Here is a 25,434-nt window from a genome sequence, read left to right as displayed (position 1 = left end):
TGAAGGTCCCAGGTGAGGCCTCTTGTGGCCATTGCACCTCTTAGGGCCCAGGCATGGAGCTTCTGCCCGTATTCACCAGGAAAACCAATCTTGTTGCTGAATTGCAGTTATCTTGCTGAAAAAAAAAAAAAAAAAAAAAAAAGTAACTAAAAATATTCCCTTGAAATGCTTAACTGATATAATTAAAGAACCAGAGAGCCTGTGACATCCTTTCAGGAAGAGAATTATCCTAAAAAGATAATTGAACATAGGTATATTTGTAAACATTAGCAAGACCAGCTGGGACAAAGACTGTTGAGAAAATATCACTTCTTTCCTGTTAGTTATTATCTGCCTTGCAGCAGAGAATGCAATTTTCAGGCTTTACGAGAGTTCTTACCAAGCAATTCTAGAAACGAATAAAAGATATCAATCTTGAAAACCATTTGTCACAAAATTTATAATAATTGTGTTATTTTGTCATTGTTATCTGTTTAACAGCAACTCTACTAGGTATGCTTTCTGACTTTTAAATAATTTTGTGAATTTATACACCTATTAGAAGCTTCCACATTTGATTGCACAGGTTTTTATTTTTAATTTTTAGTCAGTTCCTAAGCTAAGCATAAAGGTAGCACTGTGGAAGATAAAATGTATTAAATTAGGTCTCCTGGGGGTTGTATGGGAAAGAGAAAGAAGATAATGTGATTAAGAAAGGACATTCAGATGGATTGTTATGAACTTGGCAAAATAAAGAATCTCAAGGTATTTCTGCACTAATGTTAGAAGATTCGGAGAGCTGCAGAAAACACTACAGATTTTCATGAATAAACATAATTATAATTGGATGCCAGAGACAATGTAGAATGAACCTCACAAGTGAAATGTTCCTCACTGACACCCTGTACTCTAAATCCAGGGCCTGCATTACTGTGGAAAAGGCATGTCTATTGTATTACATCCTTGGAGCCATACATTAACGGGTCATCCCAGAATACATATCCAGGGAATATGATCTGATTTCACATTAGAAATATTGATTCAGAGGCTTATTCTTCTTCAGCCTTTGTTGCTCTTCCAATTTTGTACTAATTTAGAATCATAAAAGTAACCCAGTAGCACTTTGGGAACCAACACATTATGCTCAAATGAATGAGCTTTAAATAAAATATGCTCAGAATTACATGGATATAATTGTTCTTGTTTTCTATATAAAACAGTATGAGAAAATGCTGAAGAGAGTCAAAAGGTAAACTGACTTTTTTAAACTTGATTTTGGCTCTTTTTTCTGTGCTTTCCTCAGAAAAGGAGGGTTATGAAATTGTCCTGCTTCTGTAAGCTCCCCTTCTGGTAATTTGCATCTAGCAGCAGCAACTACAGCAAAAGCACTGAGGTTTCACAGTTGGTATATGTACTCAAGTTTAGTGGAAAAACAAACAAACAAAAAAAGAGATGCCTAGAGAGAGAAGACAGATGCTGGTAATGATTCCTTAAAGAGAAAATAATAATAAGAAGAAGATGTGAAGAATGCAGACATTTTTCCTATGTAACAGAAGCTGCTTGGCTGATCTCTGTACACTGGCCTTCCAGTCAGGACGTGCAACTGCACAAGTCATACCAGGTGCTTCATCTCATACAGTACATAAATGCTAGTCTGCACAGCCAGCAGGTAAAATAAGAGAATTTTAGGATATGCTGGGTGTTTGGGTTTGCAAATGATGGTGGACTTTGTGTGATATTGCTACAGAGGAGGTTAGCAAAGGTCTTGGAGAAGACCAGAGCTCTGCAGTGGGTGTGCTACCCAGGAACCCAGGGCAACATGAGATTACTGGGAGAATATAATATGCAGGACTAGATCATAAATCCAGAAGAAACCAAGCTTTTTAATTTTCACTTCTTTTAAGGTAGATTATTTTGCTCCTTATCATATATAACTATGGTTTGAAAGGTGTTTTTTTTTTTTTTTTTTCTTTTTCTTTTTAATCGTAAAATTATCAAGAATATTAAGTTTTGTGATTCAAAGTTTTACGGAAAGACAAGATAACTTTATCTTGAAACTCATACATTAAGTGAATTTGCAACTAGCTATATCTTCAGTAGGATAACTTTTCTCCATTGTGAATTTTAGCCTTTGGATTTAAGTAGATACATACTTAGTTATAATAAAGCATGACCATAACTATGTTTTTATGATTGCACTATGAAATACACTCAAGAATCCTTGAAGTTTAGATTTGAACTCTGATTAAGTATCATTGGTCATCTTCCATATGTATTTCTACAGTAAATTACTTCATAAATGCCAGCATCCCCCAATAACTCCATAGAAGTTTTTAAATTCTTATATAGGTACATGACTATAGGCACAAAAGTGACCTAATCCACTTATTTTTGACTGCAGTTTACCTTTAAAGTGACATTTTGGCACTGCAATAATGATTATTTCCCAAAATGTCCTCCATAATAAATGTAAAAGAGGTAAATAGTTGGTCCTATCTTTTCTTAGTCCTTTAGAACCTGGAGAATCTATTGCCAAATTAAACTCTTGTCAATTAAAATAATATCAATAAGCCAACTTCTTCTCCCAGTTCCTACGCTAAATAGTTTCACAGTGAAGAAAATGTTATTTCTTCATCACACATTCTTAATATATTTGTATACAGAATAACTAGAAAAGACCACATTACAACTTAAAACATATTTTTATTGTACAGTTATTACAGGAATATGCTAATATACACCTTTCATAGGCTAAAGGAAACAAAAATATCTAAAAGTAGCATATAATGGTATTACTGCCATTCCTGTGGGTGTTCTGCATGCCTCTTTTGACTTCTTTGTCCAGTTATGATACTGGACAATATTAATATGCAAGGACAATAACAGGACATTCAAAATCGTGACTCAAAATCATAAGACTGGTCAACAATCTGAGATTTTTCATATGCTTTCCTTTTTTTTATTTCCTTTGATTTATTTCTTGGTCATTGTATCCCATTTTCAAAGTTTTGTCTTCAAGCACAAAATTAAGATGCTTATGTCTTGTCTTTTTTTTTTTAATCACTTTTTTTTTTTTTTTGATCACATAAGAATAAGTAAATTTAAGAACTTTGACAGAAGTTCCTGAGACTTGTGAGACTCATGAGACAGAATAAACTTGTATACTGCCATATAATAGTTTGCTTGGAAGTGTCAGACAAATAAAAAATAATAATAATAAATAAATTTTAAAAAGTTGTAAAATATCAGGTGGAGCACATCCTGTAGAGCTTGATGCATTTTCAGTTCCTGCAAGCTATGTGCTCTGGTGCATTTGAGACTTTTGAAGGCAGCACTAGGTCTCTGCTAGTCCATGTAGATTGGCCTGTGACTTCACAGTTGAAAGTGGGGTGAGAAGCAAATCTTTCTGGTGACAAAGAGTTACATGGGCTGGATGCAAGCACCAGGTATCCTTTAAAACTCTTCAGCAAGTAGTTTTGTGAATTTGAGTATTCCGGGGACTTAGGTCTTTAGCATAAAATGCTGGATCTGAATGGAGGACTCAGAAATACTCCTAGGGTTGGTAAAGAAAGAAGACATAAAACCAGACAGCTATGAACATTGAATGTATCACAACATGCACCCGACACTTCAGACACAGACCAAGAAAGTGCCTTTTTTCCAACATTTGAGACATTTATACAGGTTGTCCTCTGGGAAGATTCTCTACCATTGAATAATGTACGCGCTTACACTACAACCTTTCCTTTAATCAGGACACTGATGAGATTTTCTTCTTTACTTGGCCATTTTCCAAGCCTTGTAGAAACATATTTATTTATAGAACTCTAGTCCTAAGTTAATTTGGTTGGAATTAGCCAAAGGGCTCAAAGGTGTTAATGAAAAACAGAGAGAGAAACATGCATGTGTGCATGCATCCATACTCATATACATGCATCCATACACACACCTTTGGTATCATATAAAATCAATCTAAAAATACAATTTAAAACAAACCCTTCACCAATAATCTGCATGCTATACGTCAGCAGGAACATAAAGAACAGCTTACTATTTGGTTTGGGAAAATTCCCTGCAGCTTATGAGAAACAAAATTGAAATATAGCATTAAGCTTTTATAAGAAAAAAAAAAAAAAAAAAAAAAATAAAAAGATTATTTTACAGTCCTAGTAAGATGGTTTGATTATGTGCAAGTCCTCGCATAATAAAAGAATCCTTGTTTGCCAGGTAACATCATGGTGGGCTGTAATAAACACTAACATGATACAGCATGTCAGGGATCAAAGCCTCATGGAATAACTCATGGAAGCATAACTACTGTTTTGATTTAATCCAAAAAGTTAATCTAAAGCATTTTTAAAGACATTCAAGCATTTCAAAGTAAATATTTTCTGAAAGCAAAACAGGAAGTCATCTGGTTCCTTGTCCTTCGTCCTTTACTTTGTGGCACACCTATTTTTGATACTGGATAAGAAGCACGTACACAACATACCATTCCCCACATCACAGTTTACCTTCAGTACTATCAGCTGTATCATATTTAAGCAGAAATAAATTTATTTTCCATCAGCATCCTGTTTTGTCCTTAGTATCTTGTACATGATTTTAGTTACAACATGTTTAAAATGTGCAGGCTTTTAAAATGCCAGAGTTGAACTGACAGTTTTGCAGAATGAGGACATGATTATGCCATCAGTTTAACATGATGAAATGCAGGCTGCTGTCAAAAGGGTGGCCTGCGCTCTCAAACTTGCCTGACTGCACCCTGTTAAAAGCCTCAGTGGTTGCACCAGCACAAAGAAGACGATGAAAGTGAGCAATTGGGTGCACAGGAAGACAGCGTCAGGTTAATGTGAGCGTGCAGCCATCTCTGCAGGCCTCTTATTTGCAAGGTGTTAGCAAGAGGGGTGTAGTTTCACTTGTTTCTGTGAAATATTTCATATAGTCGGGGTACGTTTAAAAGTTGTATTTTCCTTGTGACCGTTTTCTTTTTATTTACTAAACAACTTACAGGTATTTATCATGAGGAAAGTACATTGTATTAGTCTGACTGGTGAATTTTAATGAGAAAACTGTCAAATAAGTGCTGATGCCTACACACCTTGATACTGACCTGCAGACAATTTATGATCTGCATAACAATCTGTGTTTCCCCTCCTTCTTCAAGGAAAAGACTTATCCCAAATATCTGTGAAGTCAGTGAAGAGCTAAAACCTACAGCATCCTGTACATATATAAAAACTGTACCATGAATGATTATGGGGTTGTGTCACTCACAAGGGTAAGTATTGTCTTACACATTAAAACTGGGAGCAGTTAGCCTACTCTGTGCCTAAACTCCTGAAAATTATAGTTGGCAATCACAGGAGTAGGCATACGCAGCTGAGCCAACAAAATGTTATCTTAAAAACAGTTCAACTCTGAAAATTAAATGTCATTCCTAATTGGAAAACAAATCACAAAGTGCCACTCAAACTATTTCATTCTGTATGTTTAAAAAGATTTTTTCCACGTCCCTTTTGCAATCTTTTAATCAGCACCTGTGTACTTTACATACATGATGAGAATAGTAAGTACAAAGGAAAAAAAAAAAAAAAGAAAATGTTGTGTGAACAGATATAATTCTGCTCTCTCTAGCTAGTGTGCAGCAATCCAATTCATTTCAGACTCATTCCAATTCATTGTAATTCATTCCACAATTGAACTTTTTCTCTACCTAATACAAAGATTTAAAAAGGGGGAAAAGGAGGTTACAAAAACACAACAGCTTCTGTATAACTATCCCAGTATCAGCTATGTGCATCCCTATGGATTAATGCAACTCTATTCACAACTCTTACCTGAGGTAAGAGAAGTCAGGTATCTTTCTTTATTATCTCAGAAATAAATGTCTTGTGGGAACACAGCTCTCCGTGTCTGTAGTTGGTTTGGGGTACAGAATGCTGAAGTAATAAAGAAGACTTCCGAGTTCTGGAAGTCTCCAGATTTCTCACAAGAATACTGATGGCTTGTCCTTTCAAATACCAATGTAGTTCTGGAGCACTGTTGGGAATAGGGTGATCCAATCCCAATCAATAGGAAGAATAGGAAGAATGACTAGTTTTTTGTCACAATCCTACAGACACTTAAGCACATTTCCTTCATATCACATTTCTGCACGGAAAACAATTGCAGAAGTTATTCCAGTATAAATTTAACAGACACAAAGGTTTTGAAAACTCAAAGCTGTAGGAGTAGCAAAGAGATTTTTGTTTAAAGATTTTGAACCAAGGGGTTTCTGTATCACAAAACAGAGATGTATCTTCTGACCTTCCCTGGTTTCCTATGGCTTTAGGATTCACATGCGTAAGCAATTCTGTGTCAAGAGGAAGGAAGAAAACTTGCTTGCCTAAAGCAGAATCTTTTGTCATTGCACAGCTTAGACACATGACTCCACAGACGGTGGCTTTAGGTACAAAAAGAAAACCAACAACAGGACCTGCTGTAGTGATGAAGTGTGTCATATATTTGGCATGTCTAATTAAAGGTACTTCATATTATGAAAAATCTATACAGGTTGAAGATACAGCGATTGCATTTACTGACCCCATTAGCAAGAATGACTGACATACTAGATCCAGCAGTGCTTTGGGTAGCTAGCATCAGCCTTATCCCAGAGCGCCTCTCCTCAAAGATAGAAGCCCTTTGGCTTGAAGGAGAGCCAGAAGATGGACGAGGCCTGGCAGCTTGCTCTCTCCCCTGGGGCGGATCCCTCCCCAGGAGCCAAGCAGGAGTCATGAGCCTGGATTCATGCTCAGTGGTGGGAACAAGAGGTATTTCTGGAAGGAATACGGAGACATAGCTGCACTGGAGGAGACATAGGAAGGAAGCATATTACCAGTATGAAATAGAAGTAAAGAGAGCTTAAGTCTAGGTAAGGGTGAAGAACTCATCACAGGGTGAAGATCAAAAAAATGACCGTGGGTGAGCAGAGAGCATATGGATGATTGCAGGTGAATACCAGGAGACTTCGGAGGACAGATGTTTATTTTCCACAGCTGGATGTAGATGGACTGTGTTAAAAAATATATATTTTTAAATTGTGTTATATTATTCTAACTTGATTTTGTTTCTTTCTCCTGAGATATTTTTCTAAATGTGTTTGTAGGGCTGCTTCTGAAAAGTGAAAAAAAAAAAAAAATCTCATGCAGTTGATTTATGTTTTGTAACTGGAAATTCTCTTTTCCAACCTTGCTCTTTGTCATTTTTGTCAGATACTCTGGAGCTTTAATTAGAGAACTAGCTGCTCTTTGGGTTTTAAATCTGGAAACACTTACAGATATTAAGTAAGGTCTTAACTGCCTCTTGTATTGAGGAAAAACTTCATGTAACTAATATTTTCCTGAACTGACAATTTTTTAGTTGAATAGATGAAAAAATTCAAAATAATAGCGTTAAGACATCAGTCACATAGAGTAGGACAGAACACATTTTTTTAAATTAATTAAAAAAAAATTTTCTTCTGAGCTTTTCTCTCTTTCTTTCCTTATTCTTCTGAGTTTGGAGTAAAATCATCTTTTTCTTCTGGCAGCTATTCCATCTCTCAGAAGTGAAATTGTGATCCTTGCAAGGATCTAGCAAAAACAGGTTTGTAGAAAGCTGTTACCAATTGGTATCACTCCAACATCTCTTATCAGTATGATGACTAAGCAGATCTGAATTTCAACGCAACGCTGCATTGCAGACTCCTGAGCATAGCTGCTTAAATGAATTTAGCTTAGTCTGTAACATTGCAATCTCAACTTTGGCCCCAGAGTAGTCTGGGTCAAGTTATGTTTATATTCAGTGTTTCCAAATAAAATCTATGTGATCATATGGTAAGTTTAACACAACACTATACTCTGACTGCAGCATCTGTACTGTTTGTAATATGAGGCATAAATAAGCCTGAAGAACTGTGTGCTTGGCCTGAAAAAAAATGAGATAGCCTTTGTTAAACTAACTGACGTCACAGAGGAAAGGAAAGAGGAAACATATTTTAGGCTTACAAATCCTTTTTCAAGTTGGCATTTCAAGAGGATCTATTTTAAGAGAGAATGGAAATTATCAGGAAATTTTGGGATTTAATATGGAGAATTTTACTATTCTACTTCAGGATATGCCTTTGCTGCAAGGATTAACACTTGAACCATTGTAAAAGCTTAGATTATGTTCTTAACTTCTTGACCTTAGGTGTACTGCTGAAGTCATAGCAGCAGCAGTGGAATCATTTGTTCCAGTTCTTTCACAATAGACAGTAGGTAAACCTGTCTCTGTTTCTGGGAACTGGATGTAAATTATGAGAATGGAGAAGTGGCAATTAGCCTTCATGGTAAAGTGAAGGAGAAACCCACACAGAAGAGAAGGCTCCACATCACACCTCCCTGAGGTGGCTCAGGTTGATACATGAGACACCCTTAACTGTTAAAGGAAAAGGAAACAATGGCAACATTTGAGTAAGCGTTGAAGATAACAACTCTTTGACTCTTATTTAGTCCTAAGTAGCTTGCAGTGGCCTTGCAGAATGTCTACTAACTTGTAAAGGGAGTGTTACAATCAAAAGTAATGGTAAAATAAATAAAATAAATAAACATCTTGTGAAAATCTCAAGGAGAAAAACATGATCTCAATGATAAACCAAACAAACCATAGCACTAGTGAGAGGTATGAGATCTTTAGTCAAGGGCACATTTTGTATATAAAATGCAGCCAGTGGAAGATCCTTCATAATGGCCTCTCTGACTATGCATGTAACTATGAGGAAGAGGAGTGCCCAAGGAACAGGTTTTTCTGGTGAAGGAGGGACCTGGTAGTCTTGGTACCACATGAAAAACCATTTGGAGTTGATGTAGGATCAGTTTTCAACCCTCCTTCAGGGGAGCAACTTGTGATGTGAATTACATAGGAGAAAATATTCTGGGTCTGACTTTAACAAAACTGAGGGAAATGCTGTCATTCGAATAAGTAATGACAGTACTCCTTGGTATTGTCCTCTTGCTAATGTATTACCAGCAGCATTTCAATTTCGGGAATTTGGATTTCCTGAGGCTCTTTCTGATGATTAAATTAAATCTCTACATTTTGTGGTATTTTTTGCATCAGTCTTTGTTATGAAGAAACTGCCATAAGTGTGCAGCAAAACAAACGACTAGAAGAATGAAGCCAATCTGCAAAGCGACCTCAAGGGTCCGAGCACTGAGAGCTTCAGCTGTGAGAGCATACACAACACTAATAAACTCCTTCACCCGGAGAGAAGACACAAATAGCAGTGACGCACAATGGAAAGAAAGTCTGATAAGCCCTCGAGTATCCTCACGGTATTTGCCAAGTCCTACAAATTTATCAAAACTTAAAATATTTAGCTTCTTTCTTTGAGTTTGTGGAGCTATGTTATTAAATGCAAGTAGAAATAACCTTTAAAAGAATTTGTAGCCTTTATGATTGCAAAGCAAAGTCTGAAAATATGACTTGACTGCTTCTTAAAAGTTCAGGAAACAGGGAAAATATAAACAACTTTCATTTCCATTGTCATGATTCTTCAAGCCTGGCTAATGTCTCTGAACACCTAGGGTTATGAGGCAACAGTCAGAAAACACCTTAAAGTAAAAAAGAAAAAAGTTTTAAGGACAGTTCTAAACCCCTTCATCCTCCCCAGAGATAATGCTTATTTATCTTCCACTCAGTTTTTAGTTTTTAAATATATTTTCTAACTAAAGAACCCCTCATGCCATGTGTTAACTGCTATATAGTTGGGCAGATTTCTCAGACTTCTCAGGTTGATAGCTTCGTCTGGTTTTATGTAAAGTGGGCAGTTTCCACCTAAATGTCTTAGGTATAACACATTTTGTGTTATGGTTTGTATTCTCCATGCTATCAGGTATCTTCATTTTGATCTTGAGTCACTGGCAAAGTTCAGTATCACTGGAACACTATCACTGTATCAGTTTCACTTTAATCACAATTAAAGCAGTACATAACCTGAAAATTCAGGCCCAAATTCTATCTGATTGTGATAAATGCCTGAATGCCTGGAAAGATAAGCATGATATAATGACAGAAATGAATTCATCTTACCAGAAAAGTAAACTGAGTCTCCAGCACTGAAAACAAAACAAGACAAAACAAAAACCTCACGTACACAAATTCTGTTTGCAATGTGTTTCAAAACTGGCCATATGCATGTTCGAGAAGATACCGTGAGAAGAAGGGAAGTGATTGTCCCCCTGTACTCAGCTCTGGTGAGGCCGCACCTCGAGTACTGCGTTCAGTTTTGGGCCTCTCGCTACAAGAAGGACATGGAGCTGCTTGAGCGAGTCCAGAGAAGGGCAACGAAGCTGGTGAAGGGTCTGGAGAACAAGTCTTCTGAGGAGCGGCTGAGGGAGCTGGGACTGTTTAGCCTGGAGAAGAGGAGGCTCAGGGGCGACCTTATTGCACTCTACGGGTACCTGAAAGGAGGCTGTAGCGAGGTGGGGGTTCGTCTATTCTCCCACGTGCCTGGTGACAGGACGAGGGGGAATGGGCTAAAGTTGTGCCAGGGGAGGTTTAGATTGGCTATTAGGAAGAAATTCTTTACTGAACGGGTTGTTAGTCACTGGAATAGGCTGCCCAGGGAAGTGGTTGAGTCACCATCCCTGGAGGTCTTTAAAAGACGTTTGGATGTAGAGCTTAGGGATATGGTTTAGTGGAAGATTTGTTAGCGTTAGGTAGGAGGTTGGACTCGGTGATCTTGGAGGTCTCTTCCAACCTAGACTATTCTGTGATTCTGTGAAGATACTTTTCAGACCTGTGGGGCCTTTATCTAGACCAATCTACCTGCCAGACATGTTCAGGAGTTCAAATATCAGAAGAGAAACCATCTAAATACTTTTGCCACAGGTAGTTGTTGTCATCAGGCCAGGTGAGGTAGTAGCATATACTTAGAAGAGCAACAGAAGTATCTTCAAACCACAGAGATATGTTTTCGTGACTCCTGACCCACTTGAAAGGTGGGAATATGCTCATTTAGGATATTGCAGAATAAGCATTCAATTTAAGTTTTAAGTTTTATATTTAATTTTGTCACTCAAAGAATTGTATTGGTTGCTTCTAAAGGAATTTTATGAACTAAGGTGAATTTTCTAAAGATTTTTGTTTCTTGCTTCCCTCTGTAGCAGCAGTGTGCAGTTAGCATCGGAATCCTTCTGTTTGCATGCACTGTCTTCACAGAACATCAATGGCCAGAAGCTAAGCAGCTGATGACTAAGTTCTATATTAAATTCTGAGATGATTCTAGACATGTCATTATAGACTTCTGAAAGAGACACCAGTATAATTTTGAGACTGTTTCCTTTGTATTAAGAAATATTATTTATCTTTATGCTAACAATTGCTTAGACAATTAGGATTAAGCTGCTAAGGCAAACACTGTCTGATTTAGTTGGAGACAACTGTTGGAACAGCAGAAAGTTCACTACAGTGAAGGAATGTAGGCTAGCAAAAGCTTTAAAAAAAAATCAGACCCCAATAAACAATTCTGAGAACCTGAACAATGCGTAGATATTGCAAAAGAAGAAGCAGGAATTACACATGATGCTTCTTCAGTAATTATTTATTTACTTCCCAATATTCACTTACTATTGTTTAGATTGGCCCTTTTGCACACGCCCTTTCGTTTTCTGTCTGTGCTGCACCTAGGCAAATGCTGATAAATCAGAAAGTGAATAAGATCTTTAACTGGAGGTTGTAGAGCTGTGAGCCGGATCAGAAGCAAAATTTCTGGCAGCTCACACCAAAAAACTTAGAATAGGCAACATCCTGCAATAACAGAATATTCAAATCTCACGCATCAAAGACGCTCTGAGTTCCCCTTTCAATCATGTTGCTGCGTAGTCATTTGATTTTATAGGATTCAACCATAAAGATACAGCACTGCTTTTAAACAGTGAGACTGAATACTTAAAATGTTTAATGACAATAAAACACTCCTCAGACCTCCTCTGTCCTACCTTCTCTCCCCTCAAAAACCAATCACAAATCAAAAAACCTTAAGCAAATGCCAACCATGCTGCCAGGCTAAGCTACGCAAAGCCAAAATTTGGTTTACATTAGTTGATTGTCGACAATGAAAGCTAATTTATAGTATATGGAAATGATGCTGTGAAAGATCTATTGTAGACTTTAACAAAAGATATAAAACTTTAGGCTTGCTGATGAACATAGAGCAGTCTTGTAACCACTTTAATGAAGCTGCTTAGTAAAGCAAAATTGGTCTGTTCATGCAGTCTGTCCCTCCCGCAATGCTGGCTATTGTTTCCCCTTTCCTTGGTCTTCATTTGTCTTCTAGTATAAGACAAGAGGACATATCCTTTTTGCCCTCCAAATGCAGGTTACTGCTGTTTCAGTGGGTATCTTAATGGCAATTAGGTCATTGATTTCATTTTTCATTAGCTGGCGAGCTAACAGTTATTTAGGTTGTGGGACTGCCCTCCTTTTAGTACTGGAAAATAATTTGTGTTCTTTTGTGCTTCTCTGCAAGTCAGCAGAGTTGCTCTTTTATTTCTAAATCTTGCCTGTGCCCCTTCTATGTATGTTAAATCCGCCCCCTCACAATTATATTTTTGTCTCCAAGCTTGCCTTTCAACTTAGTGAACTCACTATGTTACACTTTACAAAAATCTTTATAAACTTCTAGCTGGAGAGCCTGTCAGTAGTATCCCTATCTCCTTCTGTTCTATTTCTGATTTTAATTCTGTATTCACACATAGTTTTGGTAGATACACAATTTCCAGTGTCTGCAGTGGGATTTCAAAATATGGATCCAGAACATCACAACAACTAACTGGGTTTATAGTCACTGAAAACTGTAATCAATGCAAATAACACCAAGAAGTCTGGCAACAGGTAGGAGCTGTTTTATAAATATGAAGCCCTTTATAGTCATTACCCTTAAGGTACAACTGTCTCTGACTCCTGTGAATTAAGCATTTACAGTCCTATGAGGAAGAAAATTCTCTGAATACTTTAAGGAGTGACTGGGAGTACAGTCTTCCTGCCAGGTTTGTATTTGATTAGAGATATATATATACTTGCCATAACACACTTCTTTGCAGAGTGCTTGCAGGTTTGTGGAAGTGACAATGAAAATAACGAGCATACTGCTCTGCCTGGATGAGCACAGTACTCATGTGGCTACAAGCCTTCCGGTAAGTATGCAAGGTCATTGCAATGCTGATCCCATGGTATATCTGTAAAGAATGCACAAGGATAAAACGTGAGGAATATGGCTCTTATGGATAACTCATCAAATTTAATAGCAGTATTGTCACTTGAAGATAGTCTCAGGAAAACAAATAAGTGGTCAAGTGTTCCTGGCCCACCAAGTCTGACTGATAATCCTTTAGAAGCCTTTTTTCGAGACCTTCTCATAATAATTTAAAAACACTCTCCTCCCCAGAAGAAAATAATTCATACCTAAGGGTGCTGCTGAAGGGAAAGGATGGGATGTGACCCAGGCTTGAAACCGATGCTGAAGGGGTGCTGATGCCTCTATGAGGAAAGGAAATGTGTTAAAGGACCTCACAGAAATTGTGAATGACTTTATACCAGAACTTAACAGCACGGTAAGGCTGAGATAGGTCTCTTCCCATAAACTGATAGGCCTTTTCAAAAGTATGTTTATAAGGGAATAGAAAGATCTTTGGGATATAAGGATTTTCTTAGTCCCTTCCCCCAAACTGTTTGAAATAACAGCATCAGAATTTTACAGATTAACAAACTACACCATACCTGCAAACAATATCACTCCTATTATTTGTTCTCAGCTTGTAACCTTTAGAAGAACAAACAGTAACATTTTTGCGAGGTTTGCATAAGATTGTCCTCTTCTAGAACAGCACACTTAGGATGTATACAGTTTTGCAGTAAGTTGCAAAAGGGGGTTAAGTTCCTTCTGAATAACTCACCTTGTGTGCTTAAACATACAAGGTAACTTCCTTTTGCTAGACCATCATCTTGGTTCAACTACAGAAAAGCTATCATTTATTTATATTCATGTAAGTCATGAGTCTTTCACATCCTGTTTACCCCTTACATTTTATAAGCTAGGTAATTTATCTTATCACTGTTCCTTGCACAGAGAATGCATTTATGACTAAGTGACATGGCAAACAGTAAATGTTTTAAGTATTTTAATTCTATTTTTACCTAAATGTGTTTTTGCATAATTACACAGCTGATGATTACTGAGCACTCTGCTATATTATGAGTCCCTTCGGGGTTTCCTCTACCACAGACTGGAGCACAGGGCGTTATTTGGCTGAACTGAAGTGTGATGAAAGCTGTGAATAGAGAACCATAGTTATGTGTCTTCCAAATAAGCACCTACAGCATGCTTTATTTCTGGATGTAAATAAATGTTAGGTGTCCAATGCAATAAAGTAGGTATTTCACAACTCTCATTGCTCAAGAGATTTGAACAATTTTTAATTTATCAAGGTGGTGAAATACCATTGCAAGGCCATTGCATGGTTCCGTTATTGTTAAACATATTCTTGAAAAGAGATTTCTGTGTGCTGTGAGATTTGAATTTTCTCTAAGGAATACACTTGAAGAAGAGTAATGCTAATACCAAACATTCAAACATGCAGAAGAATTTCAGAAATACATAGCTACAAAATACTTTAAAATGTTAATATTTTGGATTATTTAGAAAAGGCAAATGAACCACAATGAATATCAGGAGATGTGTTTTTTTGAAAGTTCAATTCACATGACTAACAGCTGGGTCTTTTCAGGGGAAAAACACTTGTATGAGTAAAACTGAAACTTGGTAATACGAATAAAAGCAAGAAGTGGGCAAACCTGAGCTGCTAAGTATTTAAAAGTCCCTGTGAAAATTTTACAAAGCCCAGCAGCCATAAGAGCACCCCATCCCCCTTTCCACCTCTGCAATAAACAACACAGGGCCTTTGCTTCTACTTGGCGAGAAAAGCAACTGTAACTGAAGGTTTTTGTTGATTTTTTTTTTTTTTTTTTTTTTTCACCACATTATAGTAGTATTGCAGCTTTTCTTTCATGTTTTCTGGTAATCATTACTAATTCTTTTGTATGCATTTGCTCTTACTGGCAATACAGAAAAAAACAAACGCGTATCTCATTTCTATTCCTATTAAGCTAGCACACCTGAGGTTAACTTAGCAACTCTGAAACCTAGCTAAACAAAACCAAAAAGACCATCAGAACAGCGTTTAATGGAAAAGCTAGAGATTTCACACAGGAACCTTCACAGGTATTTGAATACAGAGCTGCTGGAGCGTGCTCTCACAGGAGCAGAAGGAACTAGGCTGACGGTATATGAGGTGCAGGTTCTGATGTGTTTCAGTTCCACAATTCATGCAGCTACTTAACAATAGTATCCGTAGCAAACATATAGAGGTTTCTTTGTAACATCTAGAGCAGGAAAAAGACGTGCAATGCTGCATGCTCTACTGGAGTAGAAGTCGCGCTGTTTGGTCAGAAATGTGAAAAAGCGTTTAAATTAGCGACTGCTGCTTGGCACCGAAATGCTCAGAGGAAAAGTAGAACCCCACCTCGGCGGGGACGGGGCACAAAAACTGCAAAGTGCTTTTGAAAACAACGCCTCAAGTGCTGCTGCCCTCAACTTCTCCATTGGGCTGCCGACTATTTGAGGCCGGAGCAGTCGAGGCCGGGCTCCCGCCGCCGCAGAGGCGCTGACCGACCTGCGCCCTCCCCAGCCCCGCATTCACCGGCCTGCCCCGGGCCCCGGCGGGGGAGCCGGGCTGCCCATGGCCCCCCCGGCCCAGGTAGGGACGGTGGCGGGCCGGGGAAAGAGAGAAGGAGGGAAGGGAGGAGGGATCGGGCCCGGCCGGGGGCGGCCCCCATGGGCGGGCGGCGGCGGCGCACGGAGCCCTCGCAAGATGGCGGCCGCTCGGGGCCGAGCTACCGGGGCGGCTGCGGGGCTGGGGGCGGCGGGCGGCCGCTGAGGGAGGCGGCCGGGGGCTCGCCTGGCCGCAGGGTAGGGGGAGCTTTCCGCGCGGCCGCCGGCCTTCACCATGCTGCGGGGCTAGAGCCGCGGAGACGCCGCAGCGGGGTAATAATGTTAGCAGAGGTAAGAGCCCTGCCCCGGCCCGCCGGGGTGCGGGGGGGACGGGAGGACAGGGAGCGGCTCTCCGCGCGGCCGGGCGGGCAGCCCCGCGCCACGGTCCCCGGGGGACGAGGGGCTGCTGTCGGCCGGGGCCTCGGCTACTCGCACCGGGCAGCGCCGGGCCCCTCTTAGCGCCCTGCCTCCGCCCCAGCCCGGTGCCTCTCCTCCGCCAGGAGCCGGCCGGGCCCTCCCGGCCCCTTTACCTTGCCCGGCGAGAGGCCGCGGGGCGGCGGCTCGGAGGGGAGGTGGGGAGAGCCGCACCTGGCCGGGAGGCCTGCCTAGGCCGCGCCGGGGGGATGCGCCGCCCGGCCCCCGCCGAAGCCCCTCCGACCCGCCCCGCTGCGGTGGCTTTGCTTAGTCAAGGCTCCGCGTTTTCTTTCCCCTTCCGAAGGCTTAAGCCGAGCAGTTCTGCCCTGGCTGGAGTTTCTGGCTGCAGGCAGTTGGTAGAAGTGAGCTGCCTCTCCCTGCTCGGGGGTCTCAGCCCCAAATCAGACAGATGTGAGACAAGGCTCTGTCTGAGGGTCTGCGTGGGCCCCCCGTGCCAAGAGCTGCTGCCCAAGGGGGAGGCTCGCGTTTCATGTCAGTCTCGTTAAGTGAGACTTTCCTCTGTGCTTGGTTTTCTCTCCAAAGACAGATTGATTTTCTATTTTTAATCAGTCAACAAGGTGTCTGGCATACAGACGCTTCCCAAACGTGATGACGATGTTATGTGTATTATGTGTTTTGTAATTTATCGCTTGATCCTGCGGTGAAGGTTATTTGTGCAAAAATAAATTGTCTTAAAACTTAAGCATCTTACAGGATGAAGACTTGCCTTCTGACACCTGGAAAATTTAGCTTTGCTTTCCTCAGCGATAGCTAAGGAAGTACACTGAAGCTTTGAATGTGCATCAGAGTTTCAGGGCATTAAAAATGTGGCTCTGTGGAGGGATGAGCTTTCAATCTCCCCAGGAGGGTAACATCTGCCAAGTGACTTAAACATGTAAAAATACATGACCTATTTTTGCACGCGGGGTATGTGGTGCGTAGTCAGGGTTAATGGTCTGCATGAAATAGCCCTGATAGGGATGATGTGTACAAGCATTAATACTTGTAATTTAGATTATTTTAAGGGTGTCACAGAATGTTCTGGGTTGGTGCCTCACACCTGACTTTTTGTTCCGTTTGGTGATGGCTGTGTGTGCCTATTTCAGGACACTTTATTGTCTTGGAATTGAAAATTCTTGTCTTGTATCACCCATGCTGCTATACCAGTGCCACTTATTCCATTGGCTTTTGGAGGTAAAACCTGAAGCTTGTGTTTGTTCTGACCGGTTAGGATACTTAGCCTTGGTATCTGGAGGACTGTGTTCTGACGTGCTCTACTTCTTGTTCTCATTAAAGTCTTTGTAGACAAGATGCTTTGAAGCATTGCAGGGTTGGTGTCTTCCAAGAAAACAAATTTTTAAAATTTTGGGGATGTTTAGCAAAGTTATAGGCAGGCTTTGATGGCTTGCCCGAACAGCAGTCATGGGGAGGAGTTCTTTAAACAACCAGACAGCTCTGGAATGGCAACAGCAGTGTTTGCAATTTAGAAGCAAACAAGAAAACTCTTCTGACATACAAACTGGAAGGAGTCCTTCTCAATGTGCTTTTTTTGGCTGCTCTGATGGTGACTTGAGTGACTTGGTAACTAAATCACCTTGTGAAAACTGCGTGCACGCCTGTGAGCTGTTTCACGCTTGGCAGGACGATGCAGATTGCCTCAATCCTACTGATGCATATACAGTATTCTATAAACACTTAAATCTCATTTTAAAAACAAACAAAAACACTTTATTAGTGAAAAGTTAATTGGAATGTATGGTAGACTGGCATTAGAGTAGGACAGTAGGGAGAACTGCATGCATCTTTAGGCTGCCTAAATTTATCTTTATATCTGGATGCGATATTTCCTAAAATATGAAGGCTGTACTAACTATAGGGAGGGTTAATGCCAGACAGCCAGTAGGTCTTTTTTCTGTCACAGACTGACTTTATTTTAAAGCATACAGTGAAGCGAGATTAGAAAAGAATAAAAACCCTAATTTGGTGGATTTTTGTGGACGTGGGTAGTTTGCTAATGCCTAAAACGGCCAAGATCGCCGTCAACTTTTGGGTCATTAAAAACTTGGAAAAAAGTCCTGCTATAACTGCCAGTTTTATGAATTCAATATAATTAAGCAAAATATTTGCAAAAAGTTTGCATTTTTAAGTGTGAAGAAGAGGCAGGATCTGGTTCTGCATGTGCTGTTATCATACGGTTAAAATGTAACTTAGTTTCTCAGAATCAGCTTCCTGCATCCTTTGACTGTATCCATATATGCAGACCGCAGCAGATTCAGGCCAGTTCTGATGCGGTTAGAATTAGGGCCTTGTAATCAGTAATTTCAGGGGAAGATCGCACTTCCTGTCAGGAAAAAATGCTGGGCAGTTGGTTGGATTTTTTTTTTTTTTCCCTTACTGCAGGTCTTATTTTAGTTGCATCACAAATCACATTGTTGGATGCCAGACACATATTTACCTACCTAGCAAAGGCTGTTCTCCAACTTTTTATCGTCTTTTTGGCCATTGGAACTCACTTTTGTGGTCGTGTCGATGCATTCTGTCTGTAGGTGTTGAGAGCGCTGCTGCAACAGCTGTTTCTTTGGTTGACCTTTCTGTGTCTTTTCACTTGTTCCCTTTTTCTTGCTTATCAGATGTCTCCTTTGCCGTTCCAGACTCAGTATGGCCTCTTCCCACGCGACTTTCTGCTTCAGCACTCAGCACTGGTTTTCTCCTCTGATGAAGCTGTGATGGACATGAGTTGCCCTTGTCCATCTTGTGTGTTTTCAGGTGGCTGCCTTCACCGTTCTTGACTTCTGTGCACTGGCAACTGTACTGCCCTTGGCACAGCAAGGCAGCCGGTGTTTAACAACTGTGGCTTATGCTGCTTAATTTTATCCTAAATTCAGATGGGGGCAAACTAGGATTTCAGTGAGACTTAGTTTACAAGAAGTTTTAGAGCTTATTTAAAATTGACAACCTGCAATTGAGTCAGTATTGCCTCTCTGGAAGCATAAGTATGCTCCTCAGTTTTTCTACAGCTTCTTCTCCAATGTTTTTCTTATTAAACTGGTTTGAGATTCTTAGTGATGGCATGCTTCTGAATTTATCAGCAGCTAAATTTTCAACAGTTCAATTCTCGTTTTAGCAGAGAGACGTTCAGTCACTAGTAAGTGACAGTTGAGAATCTTTTTGAAATTTGCCGAAGTAGGAAAACTTACTTGTTCTTGTCTGCAACTGAAAATAAGTAATGTAAAATGTGCTCTGATTTGTTGATATTTATTGTAACCAGTCAAGGTAATTCACCAACTACAAGTAAACTACCTTTCAGTTACATCTTTTATAAATAAAAAGTAGTGTATAGCAAACTTTTATTCTTGTTTAACTTTGATGGCTGAGACCACAGAGATCTGTTTTGGGGGAAAACCAAGGAAATTAGCCTGACTTTAAGAATAAAGATTGACTTAGCAGCTTGTTTTAACTTGCTTTAGAATAATAATGAATTAGCCTTACTGAAACAGTAGTACATTGTAATGTAATGGTCCTCCAACCCTGAAAGATGCAGGACACAGTTAACATCTAAACCCTCTGGAGTGTAGGGATAGGACAAGGAGTAATGACTTTAAACTAAAAGAGGGTAGCTTTAGTTTAGATGTTAGGGAGAAATTCTTCACTCAGAGCGTGGTGAGGCACTGGCATGGGCTGCCCAGAGAAGCTGTGGATGCCCATCCCTGGAGGTGCTCAAGGCCAGGCTGGATGGGGCTTTGGGCAACCTGGTCTGGTGGGAGGTGTCCCTGCCCATGGCAGGGGGTTGGGATTAGATGGTCTTTAAGGCCCCTTACAACCCAATCCATCTGTGATTCTATGGCTATTCTTACATAGGTGTTCATAAAGTGATTAGGTCTAATGGAGTTTTGCGTCAGTTGTAAAATGTCAGTCTGTGCAGTTTCCCAAAACAGTGTGGAAGAGGAAAAGTGTGAAGCTCCTTAATTCAGTAAAAATTGTAATAGCTTGCCTGGTTAGATAGTTTAAGGAGCTTAAATGTTGATTTCCTCTGTTTGGTAGTGCTCTAGGGAATTATCTCTGGTTTAAATATGTTTGTCCCTTTATCCCCACCCTTACGGAGATGACAAAGCAGGTTTTCATCTGAACTAACATGAGGAGCATTGCTATTATTAGAAATGAGAAACCATTGGAGTTGTACGCAGGCTATTGGCAACACTTTCAAGAACTAATATTTTCAAGTCCCATTAACACCTTTCACTGTCACTTGGCTGAAAGCACTAACGCTGGAATAATAGAAAAATCAATTGTAATTGGCACTTTCAGTTACATGAGGGAGAAACTTCAAGAAGCTCAAGACATCATGATCTTGGGCTTAATTGCTTGTTCTCTTTTTTTAATTATTATTCCATAAGTAATCAGTAATCTTTCATTTCTGAACTGAAAAAATGAGGCGATACTTCATGATGTAACCATATTGGAATATTTTGATAAGATCACTAACCTTGTTTACATGATTTCTATTGTATTACACTTTAGTTGTGTAATTGTGATTATGGGTATGAGATGAAATAGACATTGGCTTATAATTTGAGTAAGCGTGGATGGTGGGTATGGTCAGCTAGGTCACTTCTTTTATAACTGTCATTTATTTTGGAAATAAGTCAAGAGTTCAGGAGTATCTGTCAAGCATTTTGTTCTTGCTCAGAAGCAGAAATAGCTCTGAAATCCTTAGTGAAGTAGATTTCTGAAAGACTTAGTGTTGCTTGGTGTTTTATATATTGCAGGGGATGTGATCTCAGTGAAAGCTCTCTAAGACAACTTCACTTGTGAATTTAATCAATTGGCATTTTAAAAGCCCCACAAATTTTCAGCTGGTTTTGTTCAAGGAGGATTTTCTATAAGTGCTTCATAAAACAGAATATGAGTTTGACCGCAGCGGTTACTTCAGTAGTATTTTAGTTTGAGGACATTTCATCAGTGGCCCTGAAACTTCTAGAGTCCTGCAGGTTTGCATAGTTTCTCAGCCAGTGAGCATGAGATTTAAGGCCTGTTTGAACCTCACTAGGAGTCAGTCTGCCAGGTGCCAGCAGAAGAAGAGAAACCCATCTCTGCTTGTTCACTTTCCATTGAAGTCCCTTCTTACATGGTAAACATGATGCACACACTGCAGCTTGGCTTGGTTAGAAGAACTCTTGGTATTTAGAACTGTTATCTATCAAGAACTGATCTTTGTTTTATGGTGGGAGTAGTGCTATGATTTTTTTATTTTTTTCAAGAGAGGGGTGGTATGGCCTAGCTAAAGGTTCACAGATACCTGTTGATGAGATTGATGTCTAGAGCGTTCAGTTAAGTATTGCAGTCTGAGTTCTGGGTCAGAAGATGGGCTACACACGTTTTCTTTCCAAGAATATTAATGAATTAGGGATCTGGCTTACTTTGTACAGAATTAGTTGCTTTTATTACTATGTGAATCAAATTTATCGCATCTCTTCCTCTGCCTTTCTTGCCTCATTTTCTGTGTTTCTGGGAGGAACAGTGTGGTCTGAGTTCCATTTTATCCAAGTCTGTCAGTGTCAAAATGTTATTAGTTCATAAATATTGCTATTTTAAGATCATATATTTCTGTTCTTCCATATATGTTTGCAACCCTGCTCTGCGCTTCTGCTGGTGCCATATAAGGCACTCTAGGTTAGTCTCGAGCAGGAAGTTTGCGTTGCTACACATCCTGTGGGATGCTCCGCACTTCCACTCTTCCTGCTGATGCTGTCAGATGAGGGCCAAGCAGAAGATACTCTCGAAGTTCACTGTGAAATTCTTGTTACAGCTGACCAACTGGTTATGAAACAGTGCCTCAGACTTGGCACTGTCATAGCTCTTAATCAGCACTGAAAGCATGGGAGGAACATACCTGATGTTCCCGGTCATCCTATGGTCAGAATCTGGCATTCCAGACCATGGGGATGAGCTCAAAATCTGCTGCTTGAGGAAAGAAGTATCCAGCCGGTGTAACTGTGGAAAGAATGTTTGTTTTAAAGTATTGCTGATTATAAAAATGATCTTGGAACTGTTTGACTTAAGGGCACGATGAAACCTTGCTCATTGCTGTTCTAAGAACAGCTGCTGCAGGCTGACCTGAGATGTCTGAGTCGTCTTGGATCCTTTCTTCTTTGTGAGGCTGACACCTCTTCGCTTACACCTCTGTATGCCATTATAACAACTCCAGACTTTATTTTCAGAGTTTCCCTGAGTGTTGTGTTATGGCATCATATAGCATCTTGGTGAAGCATATCTAATGACTTTTGTGATGTCTTGAAAATAATATTATTGGTAATACTGCTAGTTCTTTTGGTAGATAAGGTAAACTTATGTGCTTGAAATTGCACCTGTATTTTTGTGTGCGATTTTTTCCTCAAATGCTATGCTGAGCATTTTTTCCAGCATATGTTGGCATATTTGTTAATAGTTTTTACTTTAATTTTAATATTGCTACCTATTGTTTGAGGTAGCTAGCTTCTTTTAACATAATTTGAAGAAATACACTTATTATAATACTTTGTATATTCAAACAAGCATTTCTGATCACAGTGCTAACAAATAGGAATTTTATTCATTTCTGTAAAGAAAAATCTTTTAATATGATGATCTTAAAGCCTGGGATTTAACATCTCGTTTACAGATTTAATCTTAGGGTACGTTGCAAAACAACAAAAAGGGGGCTTATCTTTTATGGTTCATCTATTGCTTACATATAATTTTAAGATTATTGGGGGCAGATTGTTTTGTGTGAATGTAACTGTCATTGTTTTGATACAAAGCTGTATCTTTATAATGCTAGGCTGCTGGGAGAGTAAGTCTTTATTTTAAATTTTCATTTCTTTTTTTTCTAAATTGAGTACTCAGTAGTTGTGCTAAACATAATTCACTTGCACTGTTTGTGTACAAGCACTGAGTGCTTGTATAACTAGTGCCTTGCTTTATGGCATGACATTATCTCTTTTCTGCTTCAGATTGCGTTGACTTTCTTGTGTTAATGACGAAATAAGTTTTATGTATTTACGCTATCTGGACTTTGGATAGTACTGGTCTTGTCTTTTAGTTGGCAATTGCCCTACTACAGCTTTTAAAAGAATTCTTGAGAAGAAGATGAGTTAGAAATAGAGACCAAAGGCAAACTTTGTTTATATAAATGCTTCAAAGCTCTTTGTACTTTATTTGAGAATACAGTAAAGGAAAATGCCCAGTTAATGATGGTCTGCTCTTGCCTATCACTCTTTCCTTTTTTTTTGGTTTAGTTTACTGATGCCTTCTTTTCTCTTGTTTTCTATTTGAAACTGTTTTGCTGTAATAATCTCAATATGTTAATATTTTGCTTGTGTTTTTCTTATTTTTTCTCTTGATTTCTAGAGATTCAGCCTTAACCATGTTTGTTCTTGTTCTCCGTGGTTTTTTTTTTTTTTTGATGCATTATGCAAGGTATTTCTCTGATTTCTGAGGATCAAAGTAACCATGCTGCTGTCTGTGAATGCTGCCACTTTGCTATCTGTGTGGCTCTTCATTTATTTATTACTTGTCACTCTCATGTGTTTCCTTCGTCTTTATTTTTCTTCCTTAAATGTTTATCTGTGTTTTCCTGCTGATGTCACGGGGTAGGGCATACATTTTTCTCTTGATGTATGGCACGCATAAAGGAATATAAGATACTGAGTGCCGTTTCACATTAGAATTGAGTGGATCTAGCCTGGGCTGTTGCTAAAGGGTTTTTTCCCAGTCCTGCCTGGTCCAGCTGGTGTGATGCTGCTTCTTGTGTCAGGTCTAGCAGCTATGCAGGAACCATGTGAGGAATTTTTCGGCAGTTGCATGAGGAGTCAGTGGGAACACAGAATTTCCCCAGTCAATGGCTACGTGATCCAGTGTGAGCGAAGTGCACAGTGCCTTCCTGCATTTACTTCTATTTAGTTCTAACATAGAACTAATACCAAAATAATTCCTATCTTTTTAAAAATGGCGATCATTCTTGTTCCTTCTGTGACTTCTGAAAGCGTCTGTGCCTCTAAAATAGTTATGAGTAAGGTGAGCTACATCCACTTTGGCAAGGTTTTTATTTTTTTAGTGTTCTTGATGTTGATAATGGGTGAGGTTTTTAGATCTATTCTGTAAACTTGCACCAAGAGCTGGATACTCAAATTACTCGGTTTCATCTGTTGGAAATATTCCATACTCAGATGCTGGAAATGCTTGTTTGAGAATGAAGTGTTCCAGGGAGTTCATAAAACTGTCCATCTGTAAATTTTATTTGCAGATATTCATGCTTGCTGTCCCATTCAGTGCCACGGTGGGCAGTGTGTGCACCATGGTGCCATCCAGGGTTTAGCTGGCACAGTAACTCTGGGCCCAGATTGTGCCTGAGAAAGGAGGAGTAGCTGCTGAGGCTGAAATACTCATCAGGATACTCAACAGCCTCTGTGCGTACATAGGGGCCAAGTGGACAGGGGTTATGGGGCAGAGACTTGGAAGAAATTATAGGAGGTTCCTCTCTACTTACACGTACCTTGGTTTCTGAGCTACACACTGCAGCCCACCAGCAATGTTACATAGCAAATCACTCAGATAAACCCTGTGAAGCTTCAGCACTTCAGATGCAGTGGGCAAAATGGGTTTGTTGATAACAGGCGGTGTTCAGGAAAAAGAGCACAAAAGACCAGGAAAGATGCTCAGAGTAACTGTGTTTCACCAAAAGGAATGGTGAATCAAATGGGATTTGGAAGTAAGTGGTAAAGCAGGCAAGCCATAAGGACTGAAGGAAAGGTTAGGAAAGGGGATTTTAAACACAGGAGGGGGAAAGATTGGGAATATTTGTAATTGAGATTCCTCTTACGTTTATCCTGAAAAAGGCTATAGTATTCAAAAATTCTCTTTCCCTTGTTAAATCGCGAGACTTTTTTTTTTTTTGGGGGGGGGGGGTCAGGCACTGTCCATTCTGTAAAGAATTAGCCATCAGTTGCTGCTTAATGAATGGCAGCCTCACAACCCTTTCAGTGAAAAAAAATTGCAATTATTCAACCTAAACCTTCCCTGGTGCAACTTGAGGCCTCTTGTCCTATCACTTGAGAACTCCTTGTTCTATCACTTCCTGCCTGGGAGAAGAGACTGACCCCCATCCTCGCTATAAACCTCCTTTGTGGTAGTTGTAGGGAGCAATAAGGTCTCCCCTGAGTGTCCTTTTCTCC

At 39.7% G+C, this 25,434-nt stretch overlaps 1 protein-coding gene across 3 annotated transcripts in view; it reads left to right on the top strand.

Annotated features, from left to right (window-relative positions):
- The first annotated feature begins 15,776 nt into the window (after positions 1-15,776).
- Positions 15,777-25,434, top strand: part of SNX13 (sorting nexin 13) — a 65,174-nt gene continuing 55,516 nt past the window's right edge. For 2 of the 3 annotated variants that reach the window (XR_004748124.1, XM_035317249.1), the window contains exon 1: positions 15,777-15,797. Coding sequence is in view for 2 of the 3 variants with exons in the window: in XM_035317249.1 (XP_035173140.1) it covers positions 15,780-15,797 (18 nt within the window). In the remaining variant the exon portion in view is untranslated. Of the gene's footprint in view, positions 15,798-15,895; positions 16,103-25,434 lie in introns of those variants that run through there. The other variant, XM_035317247.1, reaches the window with a different exon arrangement.

This window comes from Oxyura jamaicensis, chromosome 2 (assembly GCF_011077185.1).
Source record: "Oxyura jamaicensis isolate SHBP4307 breed ruddy duck chromosome 2, BPBGC_Ojam_1.0, whole genome shotgun sequence".
Taxonomy (NCBI): domain Eukaryota; kingdom Metazoa; phylum Chordata; class Aves; order Anseriformes; family Anatidae; genus Oxyura; species Oxyura jamaicensis.
Note: the sequence above shows the minus strand (reverse complement) of the source record. Positions and strands in the feature narration are given on the sequence as shown.